This window comes from Ixodes scapularis, unplaced genomic scaffold (assembly GCF_016920785.2).
Source record: "Ixodes scapularis isolate PalLabHiFi unplaced genomic scaffold, ASM1692078v2 PGA_scaffold0__279_contigs__length_252992795, whole genome shotgun sequence".
Taxonomy (NCBI): Eukaryota; Metazoa; Arthropoda; class Arachnida; order Ixodida; family Ixodidae; genus Ixodes; species Ixodes scapularis.
The window spans coordinates 111,749,833-111,768,382 of record NW_024609835.1 but is presented as its reverse complement, the minus strand read 5'-3'; the positions used below and the strand labels follow the sequence as shown (position 1 = coordinate 111,768,382).

The following is an 18,550-nucleotide window of genomic DNA, read 5'->3' as shown; positions in this document are numbered from 1 at the left end:
TGTGTTACAAAACGGACGGTCGTGCTGCACTTCGTTGGGATTTGCTGCCTCTTTGGCTGAAGTGCTTATCAAACGTCTGTTATATCTCGCCGGTAAGAACACTGCATCGTTTTCCCTATGTAGTGTTTTCTTGGCCACAAATCCTAAAGAGTGCGTGCGCGTGTGCGCGTGTGCGCGTGCGCGCGTGTGCGCGCGCGTGTGCGCGTGCGCGTGCGTGGGTGCGCGCGTGCGTGCGTGCGTGTGCATGCGTGTGTTTAGGGTTAAGTGTACCTCCCGTCATGGGCATCCCAGTCGCTGCCTATCGTGCTTGCATTGGACGCTTTTTTTCGATCTCGCAGAACAAATAGAGGACAACGTTTTATGTCACCTAGTCTTCGCCTGTCTCTACCAAAAATCCGATTGATGTTTGCCACGGTGTGCTTGTGCTCCGGTTTAATTTTTGTGAGAGATGTCGAGACGAACCCGGGCCCAATGAACAGCTAGACAGACTTCATTCTAACCCCGACAAGCTTGTGCAAAGTGCAGAAAACTAGCAGAAAGAAAATACAGGAAAGCTAAGTGCTATCACAGCCGGTATTTAGATCCTCAGAAACAGAGTGACTCAGCTAGAAAAAAAAGGTAGATGATCACTCTAGGCGTCAGAACGACGGCATCGCAATGAAACCGAATGTCAGTTCATTTGATAACAACCCATGGGCGTTATCTTTGGCGTGTGAGAACTTTGGGGCAGTAGCAGGGCATGTGAACGCTCTCGATAATCCCCTGCCGCCGGAATATTCTTCTTTTTAAAACGATCCCTGAAGAACGAGGAAAAACATGGAATCGAACCGAGCAGATTGTGTTCGATTTCGTTAAAAAGTACTTGAAAGTAGACCCCCGGTGAAATTGAACAAGCACATGGTATTGGCATAAAACGGGATGGGTTCAATCGTGTAATTGTTGTGACGTTTGAACGTTTTAAGAATAAACAGGAAGTATTGAGCAAAGCTCCGACTAATGTTTAGTCGCCAAAGGTATGGATTGACAAGGGTTGTCTCCTAATATTCAGAAAGCACGAAGGAAACTTGTGGGCAACATGGGGATTCAAAGCGTTTGGACCAGCTTGCCCCTCCGACAATCGTCAGTGGTCACCTGCACCGCAAGGGGGACAAGGGTAACTGGCTACGCGAGCGGCGCTCCGCCGTCGATAAAAGGCCGCCGCAGCGCATGCGCGGGGGATTTTGGGATCGCGGTGCGGGCGATAACGGTCCTTAAATGTCTTCGTGTTATTGAACCGGTGTGCTGTGTCATTCCCCGAGACGGGTAGCAGCAAATAATTCTCACAAGCTTAAAGAATTCGCCAAACCACATTGCGAAGCTCAGAATAAAATACGACTCGGTCTGAATAAACTGTTTCTTGATGATAAAGCGTTTTTTATGACCCCCACCTAGCTGAACCAAGTCGCTGAAGTACAAAATGCTAAGTTGAGACCTATGCTTCTAGGCATAAATGAGCGCGATTGACGGTTTAGTCATAAAAGTAAGGTCAACCAGTTGTTCCTCGTTGTCATTTTCCGAACTTTGCTATCCAAGCAAGATGAGCTTAATAATGCTGTTGAAGCATACTGCCTTCATGTTATTCTAGGTACTAAAATGTGGCTTTGAAGTAATATATCTAATGACCAACTTCCAATCAGTCTTGGGCAGTAACTAGTTACTAGTAACGCGTTACCGGTAACTAGTTACTTTTTTCGGTAACTTTTAACTGTAACGCGTTACTCTTTAATACTGGTAACTTGTAACTGTAACACTGTTACTTTTTTATTGGGTAACTGTAACTGTTTAGGCCGTTACAGTTACTTTTTACTATAAAATTAAAATTCCTGGCTGACAAAAAAAAAAAGAAATTGAACAAACAAAAAAAATTGCCTCGTTTTGCCCACGACGGACCATAGACGAGACGGACGAGCGAGCACGAAACCGGGAGATTAAGGAAGCGGCGCCTGCGGTGGTAGGGGAGGCAAACAATGTGTGTTTCACCGACTTTGGCTCAATCTTCTTCTGTGGGGACCGTCTGCGGGTGTCGGTGGTCATGCGACATGTCTCCGAGTATTCCGTCTGGGCTGTGTCTGCCCTTCCCCCTCTCCCTTCCTCTTTGTCAGATATGTCCGCGCTGTACGTCGCTTTTACACCCAGCCGGTCGCCGCTCCCTCTTCGCTATGAGTTTCCAAGGAAGCCGTCCCCATATTAGGCGGAAAGTCGGCGCTTGTTTAACTTATTCTTTCTCTTCGGAACCGCTCGAGTAAATTGCCTTTCCCGCTGACAGCCCCAAGAAATACTCCAATAGACGTTTTGTTGTGGATTCTCTGCAGTGCTCCAGCTGAAGCGATTACCCGGAAAACACGTGTTTTTAAGAGAGAGAAATTGCTGTTTTGAGGCGCGTGTGCGGACTGATCTTCCACAGTTGGCGTTTGAGACAGAGGCGCCGCGGTGGTCGTCGTACACACGTAGAGCACCAGAAGGCCTCACTTTGTCTCCTTTCCCCCTATATTCTTCCAAAGCTGTTTGACCTGCTATATTTAAGCCTGCTTTCGAGTATATCCCATAAGGTAATTATGTGACCATCTGTGTCCTCTTTGGTTTCGGAGTGAAAAATAAACGAAAATGTTCACTGACGCGGGAGGTCCATCTAACGCAACGTATGTCCGAAAGCTTGTACCCTGTCGCCTATTGGTGAAAACTTTTGGGGGCTGAGCCACGTGCGGGAATGCGATTGGTTTGCGCAGAGGCCAGTTTAACCAGACGGTTCAAAAATGGCCACTATTCTTCAGCTATCACTTGTCAGTTTATTGGGAAATCTCAAGCAGAGGTTACTGTGCGCGTTCAGCCTGTTTATTCTTGATAGCGCTCAAGCCATCCTGACAGGCAGTCATGTCTTCCGACACGGAGCAGCCGTTACCTTGGCCCTCGTATCGCGAATATTTTTCTGTTCTGACAACGACTGCGACAAACATCACAGTGCTGTGCAACATTTGCAGTAAACAGTACTCAGCAAGCAGGACGTCTTCGTCCAACCTGCGCAAGCATCTAGAGGTATGTTTAAGCTTTCTATTCTTGGGAACTCCGGTTTCTTATGGCTCATTTGGCGTTATGAATTGTGCTGACGATGGGGAAATATATCCATATCATTAAATTGTGCTCTTTTCTTTCTTTTTTTTTTTTTTTTGCGCAGAAGAAACATTCTGTCGCTCTGAAGGAATTCGACTCTAAGAAAAGGAAAGCCGAACCTGGTCAGCCCTCGAATGAGAAAAGACATGCGGGTGGCGGCTCGACACAGACACTGGAGTTCTATCTTGCAGGAACGAGTCGACACAAAGCTGTGCCGCAAAGTCAGATAGACAGGCTAATTGTAAACTTTGTGGTAGGCGACATGCAGTGCTTTTCAGTCGTTGAAAATGAACACTTCCGGCGCTTGATCATCGGAATGCAGCCATCGGCAACAGTGATGAACCGAAAGTCTTTTGTGAATCATCTGGACATCCTCTACCGAGAACAAAAAGCGTCCCTCATCGCTACCCTTGAGAAGGCGACGAGGGTCTGCTGCACAGCAGACTGCTGGACAGCCTCAAACAGGTAAGTTCTTGATGCACTGCACCCTATCTATACGATACTCTCAGTGAGACGCAGGTCGGTTTGTTTTAGAACCCGGCACATCTAAGCCTGTAATTTGTGAATAGCTGAAATAATTAATATACAGATATTGTAGTACATTGTCAACAGAAACCTAGCCTTAAGATCAAAGATCTCGTAGTCCATTTTCTAGTCTTTTTGTAAAAAGTGTCTCCTGTTGCATCAGCACTTGAGCAGTAAGTGCATGGAGCTAATATGTTTGTGACCAGTCAAGCCACAAGCCACTACTGTGTTACTGATCCAGCCGTTTATTTATGGCAGCGTTAGAGTCATATAACGTTATCTTCCCTTTGCGTTATACGTTTACACCGTAGAAAACACCCGCGCGCAAGTAAACCCGAAGTTGAACGTAATCACCATTCGAGCGCAGCGATACCTTGTTTATTTATTTATTTATCAATACTGCCAGCCCAATATAGGGCAAAGGCAGGAGTGGGGTAATACAGTGTCACACATGCTTATTATAAACACAACAATTGTTTAATCTAAGCGGCTGCTCAGCCATTCAAGACCGTTACGAAAGGGCACCGTTCTGGCGTTTGTCCTTTTTTTTTTTCATTCAATGAAAGCAGAGAGGACGCTGTTTCCTTGGGTTTTTAGATTTTGTTTTGTACTGTTCGACGCGCATTTAACTTTTGGCGGCGCTCAGATGTATGTTGGAACGAAATATAACATTTTCGCACCAAATAATTTGTAACCCCTGCCATTGATCGATGTGTTTGGCGCATCACTTGTGGGCAAGTAGACCTGTGCGTCTTTTTTTTTTTTTTTTTTATATAGTGAATAGTAAATTTGACAGGTTCAGTATTCAAGGCCTCTCTGGAATCGAGATTTTGCTGTTCGGCTGAACAGCGACCTCTTGATTTTCACTTATTAGATTTCCAACATATTGCCATTTTCGTAATTTCGTCGTCAAATGGTAAGACATAATAAAAATAGTCCGCATTAATCAGCTATATTATGAGTGTCACGGTTATAACCGGAGCTTTGTTGTTCCTAAACTAATTAGTATGACTGGCGAGAAAATTGCAGAAATTTAAGATTCCAATTAGAATATTTTGCGGTGACCATAGGAGCTTCAAGCATGTATACAAGAGCATCGCGCTTGGTCGTGATTGCATTGTCACTACATTGAAGGGCGCAGCAACAACAATAGTCATTCCTTTTTTTTTCCAATCTTTTTAGGAGCTTTCTCGGAGTGACAGTTCACTTCCTGGATGAGGAATCCCTGGAAAGGAAATCCGCAGCGCTGACCTGCCATCGGCTTTCAGGCCGTCATACATATGATGTGATCGCTTCTGCGCTCCATGCAGTGTTTGTGGACTACAAAATATTACACAAGATATGTGTCGTGATCACGGACAATGGTTCGAACTTTGTGAAGGCTTTTAGGTAAGTTTATGGTCTTGTTTGTTCCTGTTTTTTTTTTTTGTTTTTTTTTTTACCCTTTGAGCTCCGGCTGGACACCTTCATATCACCCCAAACGTATACCAGAATTACATATTAAATGCGGTACATTGTGTTTCACTCACAATTTTTATTATGCTGTTGGGGCGATCTGCAGTGTAGGGGCACATATTAAAATAGGGGGACATTTACTGCTTTTATACGATTAATGAAGCTCCACATGTGAAATTTGGCCGAGTTTAGGCAGTTTTATTGAAAATATCCGGACGTACACTCGTTGCGTAGCTTCATTTCGTAATCCTATTTTTATGACACTTCCCCATCGGAGTCATTAAACACTACTAGACGATTGTTTAAATTTGTAGCTAACCTATCATCTCATATCTTTTGCGACGTTCAAGCTCAGCTGGGTAAAGGTTCTGACGGGTGTGACTTATTTTGTGGCGCAGGGTATTTGGAGAAGCTACCGAACCTGAGGAAGATGTCATCCAAAATTGCATCACAGAGGTTCTTGACACAGCTCCAGGCGCTTGCACATCAGAGATCCACTTGCCTCGGCACCAGAGGTGCGCTGCACACACTCTTAATCTAGTTGCCTCCGCGGATGCTGAAAACGCGTGCAACCAGTTACCTTACGGTGCAATGGCGAAGAATGTGTTTGCAAAACTGAAATGTCTCTGGAGGAAGCAAGCCCAGTCAGTTCAAGCCGCTGAAGCCATAAAAATCACCCTAGGAAGACAACTTCCTGTCCCAAACGCGACGCGATGGAACTCTTTGTATAACGCTGTAAAGTTCCTGAATGAGGTCTCGAAAGGCAAACTGGACGCCACATTCGAGAGGCTTTCGCTGCCAAAGCTACAGAACGAGGAGCTTGCCTTCATCGACGAATACTGCAAGGTATTGTAATAGCGTATTTGTTTCACTTTATGCAGTGCGCTAACCTTTCGTACTCTTTCAGACGATGTATGGCGTGGCGAAGGCACTGGACATCCTGCAAGGCGAGCAGTACATGTATATGGGTGTGCTGCAGCCCACTCTCCACTCGCTCTTGCGATACCAAGGGTCCCTGTCACAAATGCAGTACTGCACCCCACTTTCCAACGCCCTTGAGGCGGGAGTCAAGAAGAGGTGAGCGATATATTTGTTGTTCACTATATTGCTACCCCTCTCTGCACATGCGTTTGCATGGTAGCATATCCGTGCGAGCTATCTACACTTAACATTGTAGGTTTCAATCATCCATATTTCGATTTATAGGTTCAAGCAGTGCAAAAATCTCCTTTTTGTTTCTTGTCTCGTCACAGGTTTTCAGAAGTTCTTGAAGACAAGGACTTGGCCCTTGCAGCGGCGGTACACCCCAAGTTCAAGCTATCCTGGATCATGGAAAACGAGCGGAAAGCTGCAACTGTACGGCTGCTCGAGGAAGAATGTCGTGCGCTGGAGGAGCACTGCAGTGAGGACGCAACAGGCAAAGAGGATGGCGACGAAGACGATTTTTTTTTCCACTTGCCTCAAGCATTACCATCATCAACGGAGGTGCAACAGTGGGTGAGCGACCCCGCGACCGATCTGACCGGGCTCTCAAGGTTCCCCATGATAAAGAGGATCTTCATCAGGCTCAACACGGGGATTCCGTCAAGCGCGCCGGCTGAACGCCTGTTCAGCAAAGGACGCGATGTGTTCGCCATCAAGAGAGGGAAGCTCTCCGATGACAATTTTGAAAAACAGTTGATATTAAGTTATAACAAATATTGCAAATAAGTTATAATCGTTAAAATTCTGAAACGACGAATGACACAAAAAAGAAGCACCCTTCGGTTTTAATGTTTTCTAATTTCTCAGCAGTTCATCTTTCTTCTCACTACAGTGTAACAAATAAAATATTTTTTTTGGTTTATGGTTTCTTGTGTCCAATTTTGGTACTGTAACGAGAAAGTAACGGCGTTACTCTTTCTGCGGTAACTGTAACTGTAACACGTTACTTTTTTAATCCGATAACTGTAACTGTAACAGAGTTACTTTTTCCCCCTAGGTAACTGTAACTGTAACACTGTTACTTTTTACTGGTAACGTGCCCATGACTGCTTCCAATACAGAGCGACTTGAACATTCCCGGAACAGACTTTTGTCCAGGCGGGTCGCGTCCTCGTGGCAATTCAATAATGTTTCTCATCAGCAGCTGTTGAATTACAGTCTAATATTAAACTATGTTTTGTTCGGGTTCAATTCATAGTTTCTACTATCTTGATAGGCGTTTGTTATGGACCTCCGGATGTGGATGTCATGTTCATTTAAGAATTGTAGTGTTCTGAATTTCGTAACACTGCGTTAAACCGCAGTGTCCCGCATTTCTTGGGAGTGATTTTAATTACCCTGAAATAGACTGGGTTGAGTGCGTGCCTGATAGTAATTGCAGAAATATTTTACAGTGTAGAAGCTTCTCTGACATTAGCAGAGCATTTTCACTTGATCAGGTTGTGTTAGCGCCAACCAGGGCTTGGCAGTATCGCGATACTATTTCAGAGATACTTTTGAGTATCTGTATCTCCGCATCGAAATACATTTCAAAAATGTATTTGTATCTCAGTAGTGGAATACAGTTGCTATGTATCGGTTGTAACGCGATACTCGGCCAGGCAAAGGTATCTCGCTGCATTGGGGGGAGGGGGGGTGGGGTTGGCAGCGTTTTGAAGACGTCACCAAAAGATCGATGAGATGAAACAAAAAACCCTATTTTTCGGAAAATGTCAACCTCGCCTTCGCTGTCCGGTTTATTTTACTGCGGACCAGCGGTTTATTGTCCTGACGGCAATCGTCAGGTTTCCTTCATAAAGAGGATGCTGTGAGACGTCTAGGGTTCACTCCTTTTGTGAAACGATCGTCCTCCTTTGTCCTCTATGGGGTTCACTGGGTAAAATAACGGTTTCTTATCCGTATCAGGAAAATCAACTATGAAGGAAGAGAAGTTCGAAACGAAGAGAAGGAGGAGGTATCGCCTCATCATTTCCAAAATGGAAAACAATGAGGCGAAACTCGCCACCTGTTCGCACCCCTTTTTCAAACTGCGATGAACATCCAGTGAAGTGGCAAACACTTTCGGCTTTGAGAACTTGCGCGTACGCGCCGCCGAGACTCAGGGACCAAACACAAAAGACCCAAGCGACGAGGGGTCTTCATCAACGATGAATCACGGGTTCTACGACCTTGAACATGGCAACCCTTCGTTTTCGGCACGGTCTGAACATGATCCGAGGAAAGATGTCTCCATGCTCCAGGAATTCCCAGCCATGAAGGCGGTATTTATTGGTTTAGTACGAACTTATGCTCCTCGCAGCGGTGGAAAGACTTTTCTCGTTCGCGAGTGTTGTACTAAAACCGAACCGTCGCTGTCTTGACGACGAACTGTTTGAGAAGCTTCTCCTACTCAATTGCAATTAATTTTATTTTTCCCTGTTTGCGAGAACCTTTCATGAATAAAGAGATGTTTTTCTAGCTTGAAAATTAAGGTTTGTTCGTTTCTTGCGCCACATTTTGGACTCGCGTTATATGGGTCATTGCGTAGCTTATAGTGCATTTTTAAATATATTTACGGAACATGACGTCATTCGAGGAACAAAAACATATCAATATCTGTATTTCAGTATCTGAAGTTCATTATCTGCATTCTCGGATACATTTTTCCCCTTTTTTCAGAATATCTCCGAAATATCCCCACACAGCAAAAGGAAACGTATCTCAGTATTTCTATTCCAAGATACTTTGTTAATTTATCTCAGTATTTCTATCCCGGAATACTTTTCTGTGTATCTCTGCCCAGGCCTGGCTCCAGCGCGCTAAATGACTTATTTTTTGCACCCATCCCTGACCTAATATAATATTTTCATGACGTTGAGGAAGTATGTGGTCATAGAATTGTCTTGGTAGATGCAAACATTGCGTTTCCTGAAAAAGTTGTGAGTTATTTTTTTACTATTTTTGAGCAAATTCTTTCGAGATCGCGTTATCTACAGAAACGTTCCTGGTTGACTTTAGGGTTCCATAGGTGTAACCATAGGCGTCAGTTCAGTGGAAGAGAACTGGAGCTTGATCAAAGTCAAGCCTTTAGAAACTCTGAATATATATGGGCCAAAAATCAAACCACATCTAACAATCAAGCATTTGTTAACTAGACAATTAAAAACCTTATTAATACTAGAAAACAACTTTATTTTAGAATACGTCTTGCGAACTCTACAGGTTGATGGGAAAAATTGTTAAGACATTCTACATTTTGTAAACAATTAATTGAAAACGAAAAAAACGATTCTTCGGCGGGACACTAGAATTATTAAGCTCTAATCCAAGAAAGCTTTGGAAAATCGTTAGCCCTCCGAAATAAATTACTCGCTTTGTGTGGCTTAACTGATGATCATGGGAGCACCTTGCATGACCTGGAAAGTGGAATTTCTTTTAATCAATTCTTTCGTAAGGATTTTAACGAAGATTCAATTTCTCTGCCTGCATATGATGTTAGTTTTAACAGTGCATTTCTTGATCAAATAAGTGTCTACTCCCACAATGTTAGCAAGCTTATACTCAACCTCTCCCATTCTTCAAGTTCGGGTAGTGACGGTATTACGTCCAAACTTCAAAAGCTCACTTTGTCATTCTCGAGTATCTTACGGCAACTACTATTTCAGGGGTGGTCCAAGCTGCGGTTCGCGGTTCGCGGCACCCTCCCCCTCCACCCCCTCCCCCTCCCCCTCCCCCCCCCCCCCCCCCCCCCCCGCTTTCCACCTCCCTCCCGGTCACACGTACACTTCCCCAGAAAGAGCAATGGAACGCGCTTTAAATCGAAAGACAGGTTGCGGTTTGGTAGTCTTGTGCTACTGCTACCTTACGTACCGTTGGACTGCTTTTGACTCGGATAGATTGAAGGTGGTTCGAGTTTTGTTTATTGCTCTGAACAAAAGTTTGCCCACCCACCCCCGCGTCTCTTGGAAGTTTCATGGTTTTGTTTGCGGCTCTCAGGTCGGGTCAGCCTGGCCACCCCTGTACTATTTCAACATAGTCTGGACCAGGGATCGCTACCTAGAGACTGGACACATGCAAAGGTTATTCCTCTTCTTAAGTAGGCTGTACAGATTTAATTCACATGCAAAGGTTATTCCTATTTTAAGTATGTTCTACACGTGCCTCAAAAAGAGCAACGAAAGCTCGTTCCTCATAATTTTTGGAACGCGTTCCCGTTACAAGTTTCATCTGTGAGAATTTTATAAACGGTAACGTTTCCGTTACCGTTTGTAAAATTGAATGTATCGTTACGTATGCATTACTTTTGTATTGTGCTAATTACCATATTTATGTAGTTCAAACGACGTTTCTTTATATATAAATATATATATACATCCCATCAAATGTCAATATAAAAATCTGGATGCCTTAATGCAGGGACTCCAGGAGAAAAAACAAAAACCGGAAGCAAGTTTTATTTGTTGATACATTGGCCTTTAAACATCTCTGCGTTTTAAGATATTCCTGTTTGCGGTGGACGATTCAGACGAGCCAAATGTACTGTGAGCCGGGAAGAAGGAGCGGGGTTAATTTTATTATTCTTTATTAAATGGTTACTCCACATCGTACGAGCGTTTTACAACGACCTCACAGGTTTCAATCTAAGTCCCTTGGTTGAACTTAACAACAGTTGCTTCTCGATGTTGGTGTCCGAAAGAGGAGCAATTGGAGAAGAGAGAAGGGCTTTCGGAAGCTCAGTCTTAAAAGCTACCAGTCCGTCTTGATGAAGGTAGGATTCATTGTTCAGTGTGAAGGTAGGGGAGAAGGGGAGACGATATAAAGATTAATTTTTGTATATCTTTTGAGTGATTAAGGTTCGAGCTACAAGGGTCCGTTCGATATCTGGTTAGCTGGTATTGTTATAACGGTAGGTCTGTGTGGACGTTCAGCGGGGGCTGTAGTCTTGCTTATATTTATGTGTGTATCAGGATCCATGGAAGCAAAAAGTGTTGCTGAGTTTGAGAGGTCCCTTTTTCTGTGCCTTTTCCTTCGACTAAAAGGTGTTCTTTTTTTTTTTGCCGCAGTCTAGAGTAATGAAAGATGAATCAATGTTTACCAGCTCGCCTGCACCCGACTGTTACCAAGCGAGGACCCCACAAAATAAATCCTAAAATAGGTTACACAAAAGTTAACAAAAAGCTGCTCTTCGTAAAGTTATTGTTTTCAGACTTTCTAGAATTTCTCAATTAAAACTATATAAAAATTATCTCACTGGTCAAAAAAAAAAAAAAAAGAAACGCCTTTTTTTTGTAAGAACGTAACGAGCTTTTTGTTACAGTTGCACCGATGTAAGATGGAACGGTGGCGTTCCTTCGTTGTTTTTAAAATAAACGCGTTCCAGTAACCCCCTTTCCTTAAAACGCTGTTACGTACAACACTGGTCTGGAGGCATCTGTCTGCTATTGATTATAGCCCAATTACCCCAACCAGCATACCCTTTGAGCTCCTTGACCATGTTATCATCAGTCACGTCGTTAGTAACCTCTCAGATATAAACTTTTTCTTCCCTAACCAGCACGATTTCCGTAAAGAGAGATCCTGCGAGACTCAGCTTTTTTGTATTTCCTACCAATGCGCATGAGAACACACATTCTCAAACACAAACTGCTGATATTTTTGTTGTTTTTTCGAAACCGTTTGACCGAGTCCCTCACCAGCGTTTATTAAAAAAAATCAAAATTAAGCTCTTAACATTCACCAGTCAATTCTTGTATAGATGAAGGCATTCCTTTCCGACAGAACTCAATCACTCAGTTCGTAATAACTCATCTCATAAAATTATAGTAAAATCAAAAATTCTTTTACGTAAATAATCTCTCCAATTTAATCTGCTCTCAAATCAGACTTGTCGTGAATGACTGCGTAATTTTGTACGCGCCTAGTTACCAAAGACGATAGCTTGACCTGCAGCGTGACCTAAATTTTTCAGTATCATGGTGCGAGAATCGGCAAATGAGCATCAACACTAAAAAGACTAAACTACTGACATTTTTTTACAAAGAAAACGACAATTACTCCTGGCTACGAAATAAACAGCTTCATTGAAAAAAAGTTAGCAAATATAAATATCTAGGTTTAATACTAACGAAAAATCTAGATTCGAACCTGCATACTGGTTACATAGTTGGAAAAGCTAATTGTACATAGGGTTATTTTAGAAGAAATTTATATTGAGCACCCTCTGATGTTTGCTTGTTAACTCGCTAGTCCTTCCTTCGTTCGACGGTAGAGTACGCTGACCTAATTCGGAGTTCCTGTCTAGATTACTTAATTTAAAAAGTCGAATCTACCCAAAGCAAAGCCGTTCGCTTTACTTTTAGAGATTATTATTTTACGTTTAGTGTGACAGCTCTAAAGTCTAAAGCTGGCCTTGCATCTCTATGCAACAGACGCAAAGTATAGCGATTAACCCTTCTTCACCGCTATACTACCATAATCCGCATCTTCAAACTTTTAACCCCCCCTCCCCTCCCCCCACACAATTTTTCCTTGGCACGATCACCAGCACAAAATCCGGCTGCCCTTATGTCGCACCAAACAGCATTCTTCGGAGTCGCCTTTAAATATGTATATTAAAAAAATGGGATGACCTGCCGAAGAATGTGGTAAACATTTTTGATTGTAGTCAATATAAGTGTGCTTGCGAAGAATTATAGTCTAATGTAGCACCCTATGTACTACATTAGAGTGTAAATATTGTTTTTTTCGTTTCTTTTCATGCAAGACTTTGTTAAGCCTTTTTTAATTTTGTATGCTTTGAATTTGAAGCATTTATTATTACTTTGTTCCCCCCTCACGTAATGACTTCGGGCGATTTGATGTAAATAAATGAAAAGAAAATTAAAGTTATACCCTTCCTGTAACGGCCCTCAAAAAAGGGCTAACTGTATTTTCAAATAAATAAATTACAGGGCTTCGCAGCCCTTGCGAGGTAGCACACAACGCGGTGTACCCGTGCATAAGAATTCTAAATCAGATAGGATTTTTTTTTATACATGCAAAAGTATTTATGAAAATAACTCCAATTATAAAACTGTCGATAGTCAACTATTGAAAGTGACAAGTTGGTCAGTTGAGAATTCTGAATTTTTAATGGCGGTAAGTTTAAGATAGTGGCATAGACAAAATGAAACAGGCTAAACCTTTCCTTTGGGGCTTGCATTGTAAATTTTTAGCGGGGCTCTAAAACATTGACTTTCTGTTAAAGCGTAGTATTTAGTTTGGAATGTCAACACGTTTATAAATTATGTGGACAAAAATCAACTTATATGAATCGCTAACTATACAAAACTTTACAGATAAAATCTTGTCATTAAGAAATAAAATAAAGGTGTATATTGTAAATACAAAAAAAAAAATGTTTTTTTAAAGTTAGGAGAGATACACAAATGCGCTCTGTGCAGGTGAGTTATACGGCCAGGAGGAAATTATTGAAGGAGTGAAATAGTCAGATTAAGTCGAATGATTAGCTAAAATATTTTTCATTAACTTTTTAATCGGTGAAGATAAACATTGTTTGAAGTAAAAACTTACTGAGCGTAATAAAAAATCACTGAATTAGTTCATTTTAAGAAGACATAGCACGTGAAAAGCGCGTGATTGCGGTGCGGAAACACGAATTATAAGATTAATATGAGCATTTTCTCACAGCCAGCTATTGCACCAACGGTAACCTTAGCACACTCCCTCTTTGCAATGTGCTTCATGTCCTTACAATTAACGAATTTAGTGGCTTTGGATGACGCTAAGCAAGTTTCTAGTTAAAACCTTGTTTCCACAGAAATGAAATTAGGGAGCTGGATGACAATGAGCGCCGGCGCAAGAAAATGTTTTTTGTTTTGTTTTTTGTTTAAAAAGTTAATAAACACATTTTAGTTAATTCTGCCGATTTTTTCCCGATGAAATGTCCCCCCCCCCCCCCCCCCCCCGGGCCGCATAACTGTCCTGCATTGACAATGTTAGTGTGCATTTTACGTGCTTTTTTTTAATAGATTTGCTTGAGGTAAAATTAAACATCCTGTATATACAAAAGTATAATGCTGATAAATGTCGTCACTTATGTTAGATTCAAAGAGTTCTTTGAAGGTGTTTTGAGTTCTGTTTATTTTTAGATAGGGTCAAAAGAAGGCAAATTTTTTCAATATTTACGAGGGCGGCGGTCGCAGCCACGACCGTCGGCAGCTTATGGCTTCGGGAGAAGCCCGAGTCTAGGGCAGGGCACTTCACAACCGAGGGATCTATGCGTTCCCCCACCAAGCCGGATCGGGCGCGTTGAGGGTAACGAAACCTCCGAGCAAGCAAGGCGCGTCGGGGAATCGGAAGACGGAGGACGATTTCGGGAAACTTGACGGCGCGAGGGGGAAGAATGTGGGAGTCTTCGCTGAGCATCGGAGGGCCAGGACGTCACCAGCTCCTAAAACGCCGTTCCCACACTTGTAACCGAAAACGACCGAGATAGACAAGACCGGTTTTTAAGCTTCTTGCGACGACGTAGGGCATGCTCCGCAGCAGCACATCTCGTCCTCCGCCGTTGCAAGAGGCTGAAAAACCGGTCTCGTCTCAGCCGGTTCTACTCGGCTGCAAGTGTGTGAACGGGTCTCTAGATCTGGTAACCCAGCCGGAATATAATATGCAAATAAACTACATATACTATATACTTATATATTGGTAAGCTTCACCCGGGGTATCCCGGTGCTTCTCTACGATCTCCGTCGACCAAGGCGGTATCTCGGTTCCCATCATCTATGGCAACCACCCCACAACAAGTACTTAACTACGTACCTCGCAGGAATCTCGATTTCCTCTGTCGTATCCTGCACAGACAAAGTTGTCCCTGATGGCTTTCACGTGACCAGCCAGCATGAACATCTTCTGGCACCTGTTGTTGCTCAGAATCGGGACCTGGACGTATTGGAGCACGTTGGGCACAGACCCACCTGTAGCAGAAGACATTGCGAAAGTAAGCCAAGATATAAATCTTTATAGAATTACATTGTTTTTATCCACATCGATGATTGTTTTTTTTTTCTTTTTTTTTTTTTGAAGGAGCGTTTAATATTTAGACATCCTGAGTGGAAGTCTTTATAGAGCCGGAGTTTGCTTGACGCACCGATCTGATGCAGACTCCAGCTTAAACCCTGAAGGCTCGAAAACAAAGCAGTCTGGGTAAATGTTGGGCCTGCTGGCAAGCTGACATTCCGTTAAAGCAGCGTTCGACGTAGGAAGGTGAGTGAAGTAACATTGTCGCTCATTGATGCCCAAAACCGTCTTCATCCTCCCAATTCAACCTCTTATTTCGACCTGCAGTAACATCGGTGTAGTCTTCAGGAAATAAAACCGCAGCACTTGAGCATCGACCACAGGGTTTTTTTTATTATAGATTGGACAATGATGATCGAGCTCATATTTTTTTATACCTATTAAAACAAATATATGTGAAAACCATGTCCTTGTGAGGCGCATCCAGCTACATATGAACGTCGTAGCTAATTTTCTTCCGGAGATGTAAAATTTCGAAACTCGTGGCGTGGAGACTGCCAAGGTTTCACTATGGGACTTTGCAAAGTCGTCAATTTCACACCGATAAATGGACGTAATATACTGTTTTCAACTTCATTTATGAAAGGTTTACAACATGTGCGCAGATTGTTTAAAATTAAAAAAAAAAACATTTCTGTGCAAGATAAGTTACGAAACACGTCCAGTAAACATATTTTATAGATGCATTCAGAAATTATTTTTTCAACGAAATACCCTTTATAAAATGGCCCAAAACGTACCAATATAAGCATCTTCCATTGAATTTTAAGATATATAAAAAGATATGCTTAGCCGTTATGGGAACTTTGTTATTTCTAAAATAAAATACAGCTGATTTCTCTAAATGTGGCAAAATTACAAGTAAATATTTATATTTTCTTTATTTTAAACTCTCCTTAAGCAACTACATTTTCTTCAACTAACTTGGGATGGTAAATATTGAGTAAGGTATGCCCTCCAAGAGAGAGAAACGACAACAAACTTACCTTCACTTAAATTAAGCTAGCATGTCTTTATTATAGGGGCATTGTCGCACGAGGTAAGCTCCAAAGAGACATTTTCTAGAACTGACAAAGATTGTACACTGGTGCTGCTCTATCGTAGGGTGTAGAAAGTAATGCTGTTCCTAGCTTAACTTCATATCTGTGTTTTATTACGTTTCCGTAATAAGTCTCCGTCATGTTGTGAGCACCTTGGCCAGGACTCGGACGTGCCAACTGGGAATCCGTAGGTCAGCGCTATTCCTTGGAGCGACCGAGGGGGCTGTGTCTCCAGTGTCTCCAGATGATGGCGATTAATATTATTGCTTTAACCTTCAATAGCAACTGGTTCCAAAACCCATAATTCAAAACCAAAACCCGTCAGGCTCACCTTATGCGCAAAGTTGGATTTTTTTTCTTAGCTCCACAACATTAAAGCATTAGCTCCTGATAATTTGACACGATAAATTCATCAACCTACGAGTACCTTCGGGCGGCTGTATATTGTTATACCAGACACTGTCGATACAAGCAATTTGATTCTAAGTTGTCCCAAACTCGGCGACGCCACAAAAACGAGCAGTTAATCAGAATGTAACCATGACGAAAAACATCATGATTACGTAGTGATATCATGGAGTCGCGAGATGGCATTGTGTGAAGTGACGCCATCGTGTCACGTGGCGCCATGGTGACACGTGACATTCTGACGTTTGTGGAGAAACCAACACCAGCGAAAAAGGTTCGTGGAGGGTTCCCGTACCCGTATAGACGATTGCAAGCTGAGCGACTGGCTGCCGCCATGTCTCTGCTCGAGCAGGCATGCCCGTGCGATTACGAGCTTGCCAAAGCTACGTTCACCCGCGCGTTGCACGCGCTTGCACGCATGGGGCACCACTTGTGGCGCCATGCTTGCAATTGTCTATAAAGCAGAGTTGTTCTCGTTACTTGAAAAATGTAATGGATCACAATTGCAAATTACCGAGCCTCAAATGTAATGGATTACCGTTATAAATTACTTTCGCTGAAAAGTAACGGATTACTTTACTCGTTCCGTTTCAAATTACTTCAAGCACTTTTCTGTAAACTTATCTGGAAAACAATATAAACAATTTTGATATCTTAAAAAAAATATTCTGCAACACTATTTTTCACTTTTCATACGCCTAATTCTGGTAGTTTTTGTAAAAATCAGATATTGTATTAGAGAGACAGACTGTAGGTGCACTCCGTTCTCCTGTAAGCTCACAAAGCACCGAAAGCTGCAACCACACCCGCCATCCCGCTAGCTTACGGCCTCCGAAAATGATCCCTAAAATTGCGCAGACAATGCTAGCGATGCGCATGCTCAGAAGCAGCGTCTTCCTCCGCTATCACATTCGGAGCTAAAGAAGCGATCTACGAAAGCTTCCTTTTGCCTCTTGTGTTTCGCCTGTTATTTACAAGAAAAGAAAAAAATTGGTTCTAATGTTCCAATGTATAGCTAATGCAGAATGCAGGTGTCCCAGATTACCTTAATGTGTTTCCGCAGATTAGAGTTTATTGTTCTTGCTGATGACAATGTGCGTGTGTTTTTGTGTTTTTTTTTTTGTTTTTTTTTGTTTTTTTTGCAAGCAAAGTTTGCCCTGAAACTCTAGGTTTCCATTCTCCTTAATGCCCTGAATTTTGAACATCTCATTAAGAGATGGCCATGGAGACGACGTACTATCCATGACTGAAAACTTGACCAGCCAGAGAAAAATTGGCGGTTACGGGTTATCGATCGCTCATCCGGTTCTTACTTTCATACCAATATTTGTGGAGCCCAGGGGAGGTGAGGGATTAGAGAGAGAGACAGGCGGTGGCCATCTCTCTCACAAAACAAAAGAGGATCACCCCACTTCTACGCGTTCTCTCTCCGTTTGTCAGCACTCCTTAGATGGCCTAACCCCCCCCCCCCCCCCTTTATGTTGAGAGTTGACTGTAAAGTGAGGAGTGGACTCGACCACCATGCCCTCACAAGTACACCAAAAGAAGTATCGTCCGTACTCTCGAAGACAACGCTCTTAGCCTCGCACCGGGCGCTTTTCAGCCGTGCCTCAAGAGCGTGCTAAAATTAAGTAGCGCACATCAAAGTTAAGAGAATTTAACCCCCTCGCGCGAGGCTACATCGTCTGTTACGCGAGTTGTGAACCTGAAAATCGAGGCGATACGGACCCACGTTAAATATTTGTGCAGGTGGCGGAAGACGTCGAAGAAATTTGGAAAGGGTTAAACGGTGTAAAAGACAAAAACAAATAAACAGGAAGAGCTTTCTCCTGCCCGGGAGAAGAAGAAAAATACGATGGAAGGTAACGGAGAGCCTACTCGGCGTTGACTTACTTGATGTTTGTCTTTCTTATATTTCTACACGAGTTAATCGT

General features: G+C 42.8%; 1 protein-coding gene across 1 annotated transcript in view; it reads right to left on the bottom strand.

The window, feature by feature from the left end:
- Positions 1-18,550, bottom strand: part of LOC8024663 (serine proteinase stubble) — a 34,787-nt gene that overhangs the window by 5,763 nt on the left and 10,474 nt on the right. Inside the window, 1 exon segment of the mRNA XM_040500065.2 lies at positions 14,911-15,065. Coding sequence (XP_040355999.1) covers positions 14,911-15,065 — 155 coding nt within the window.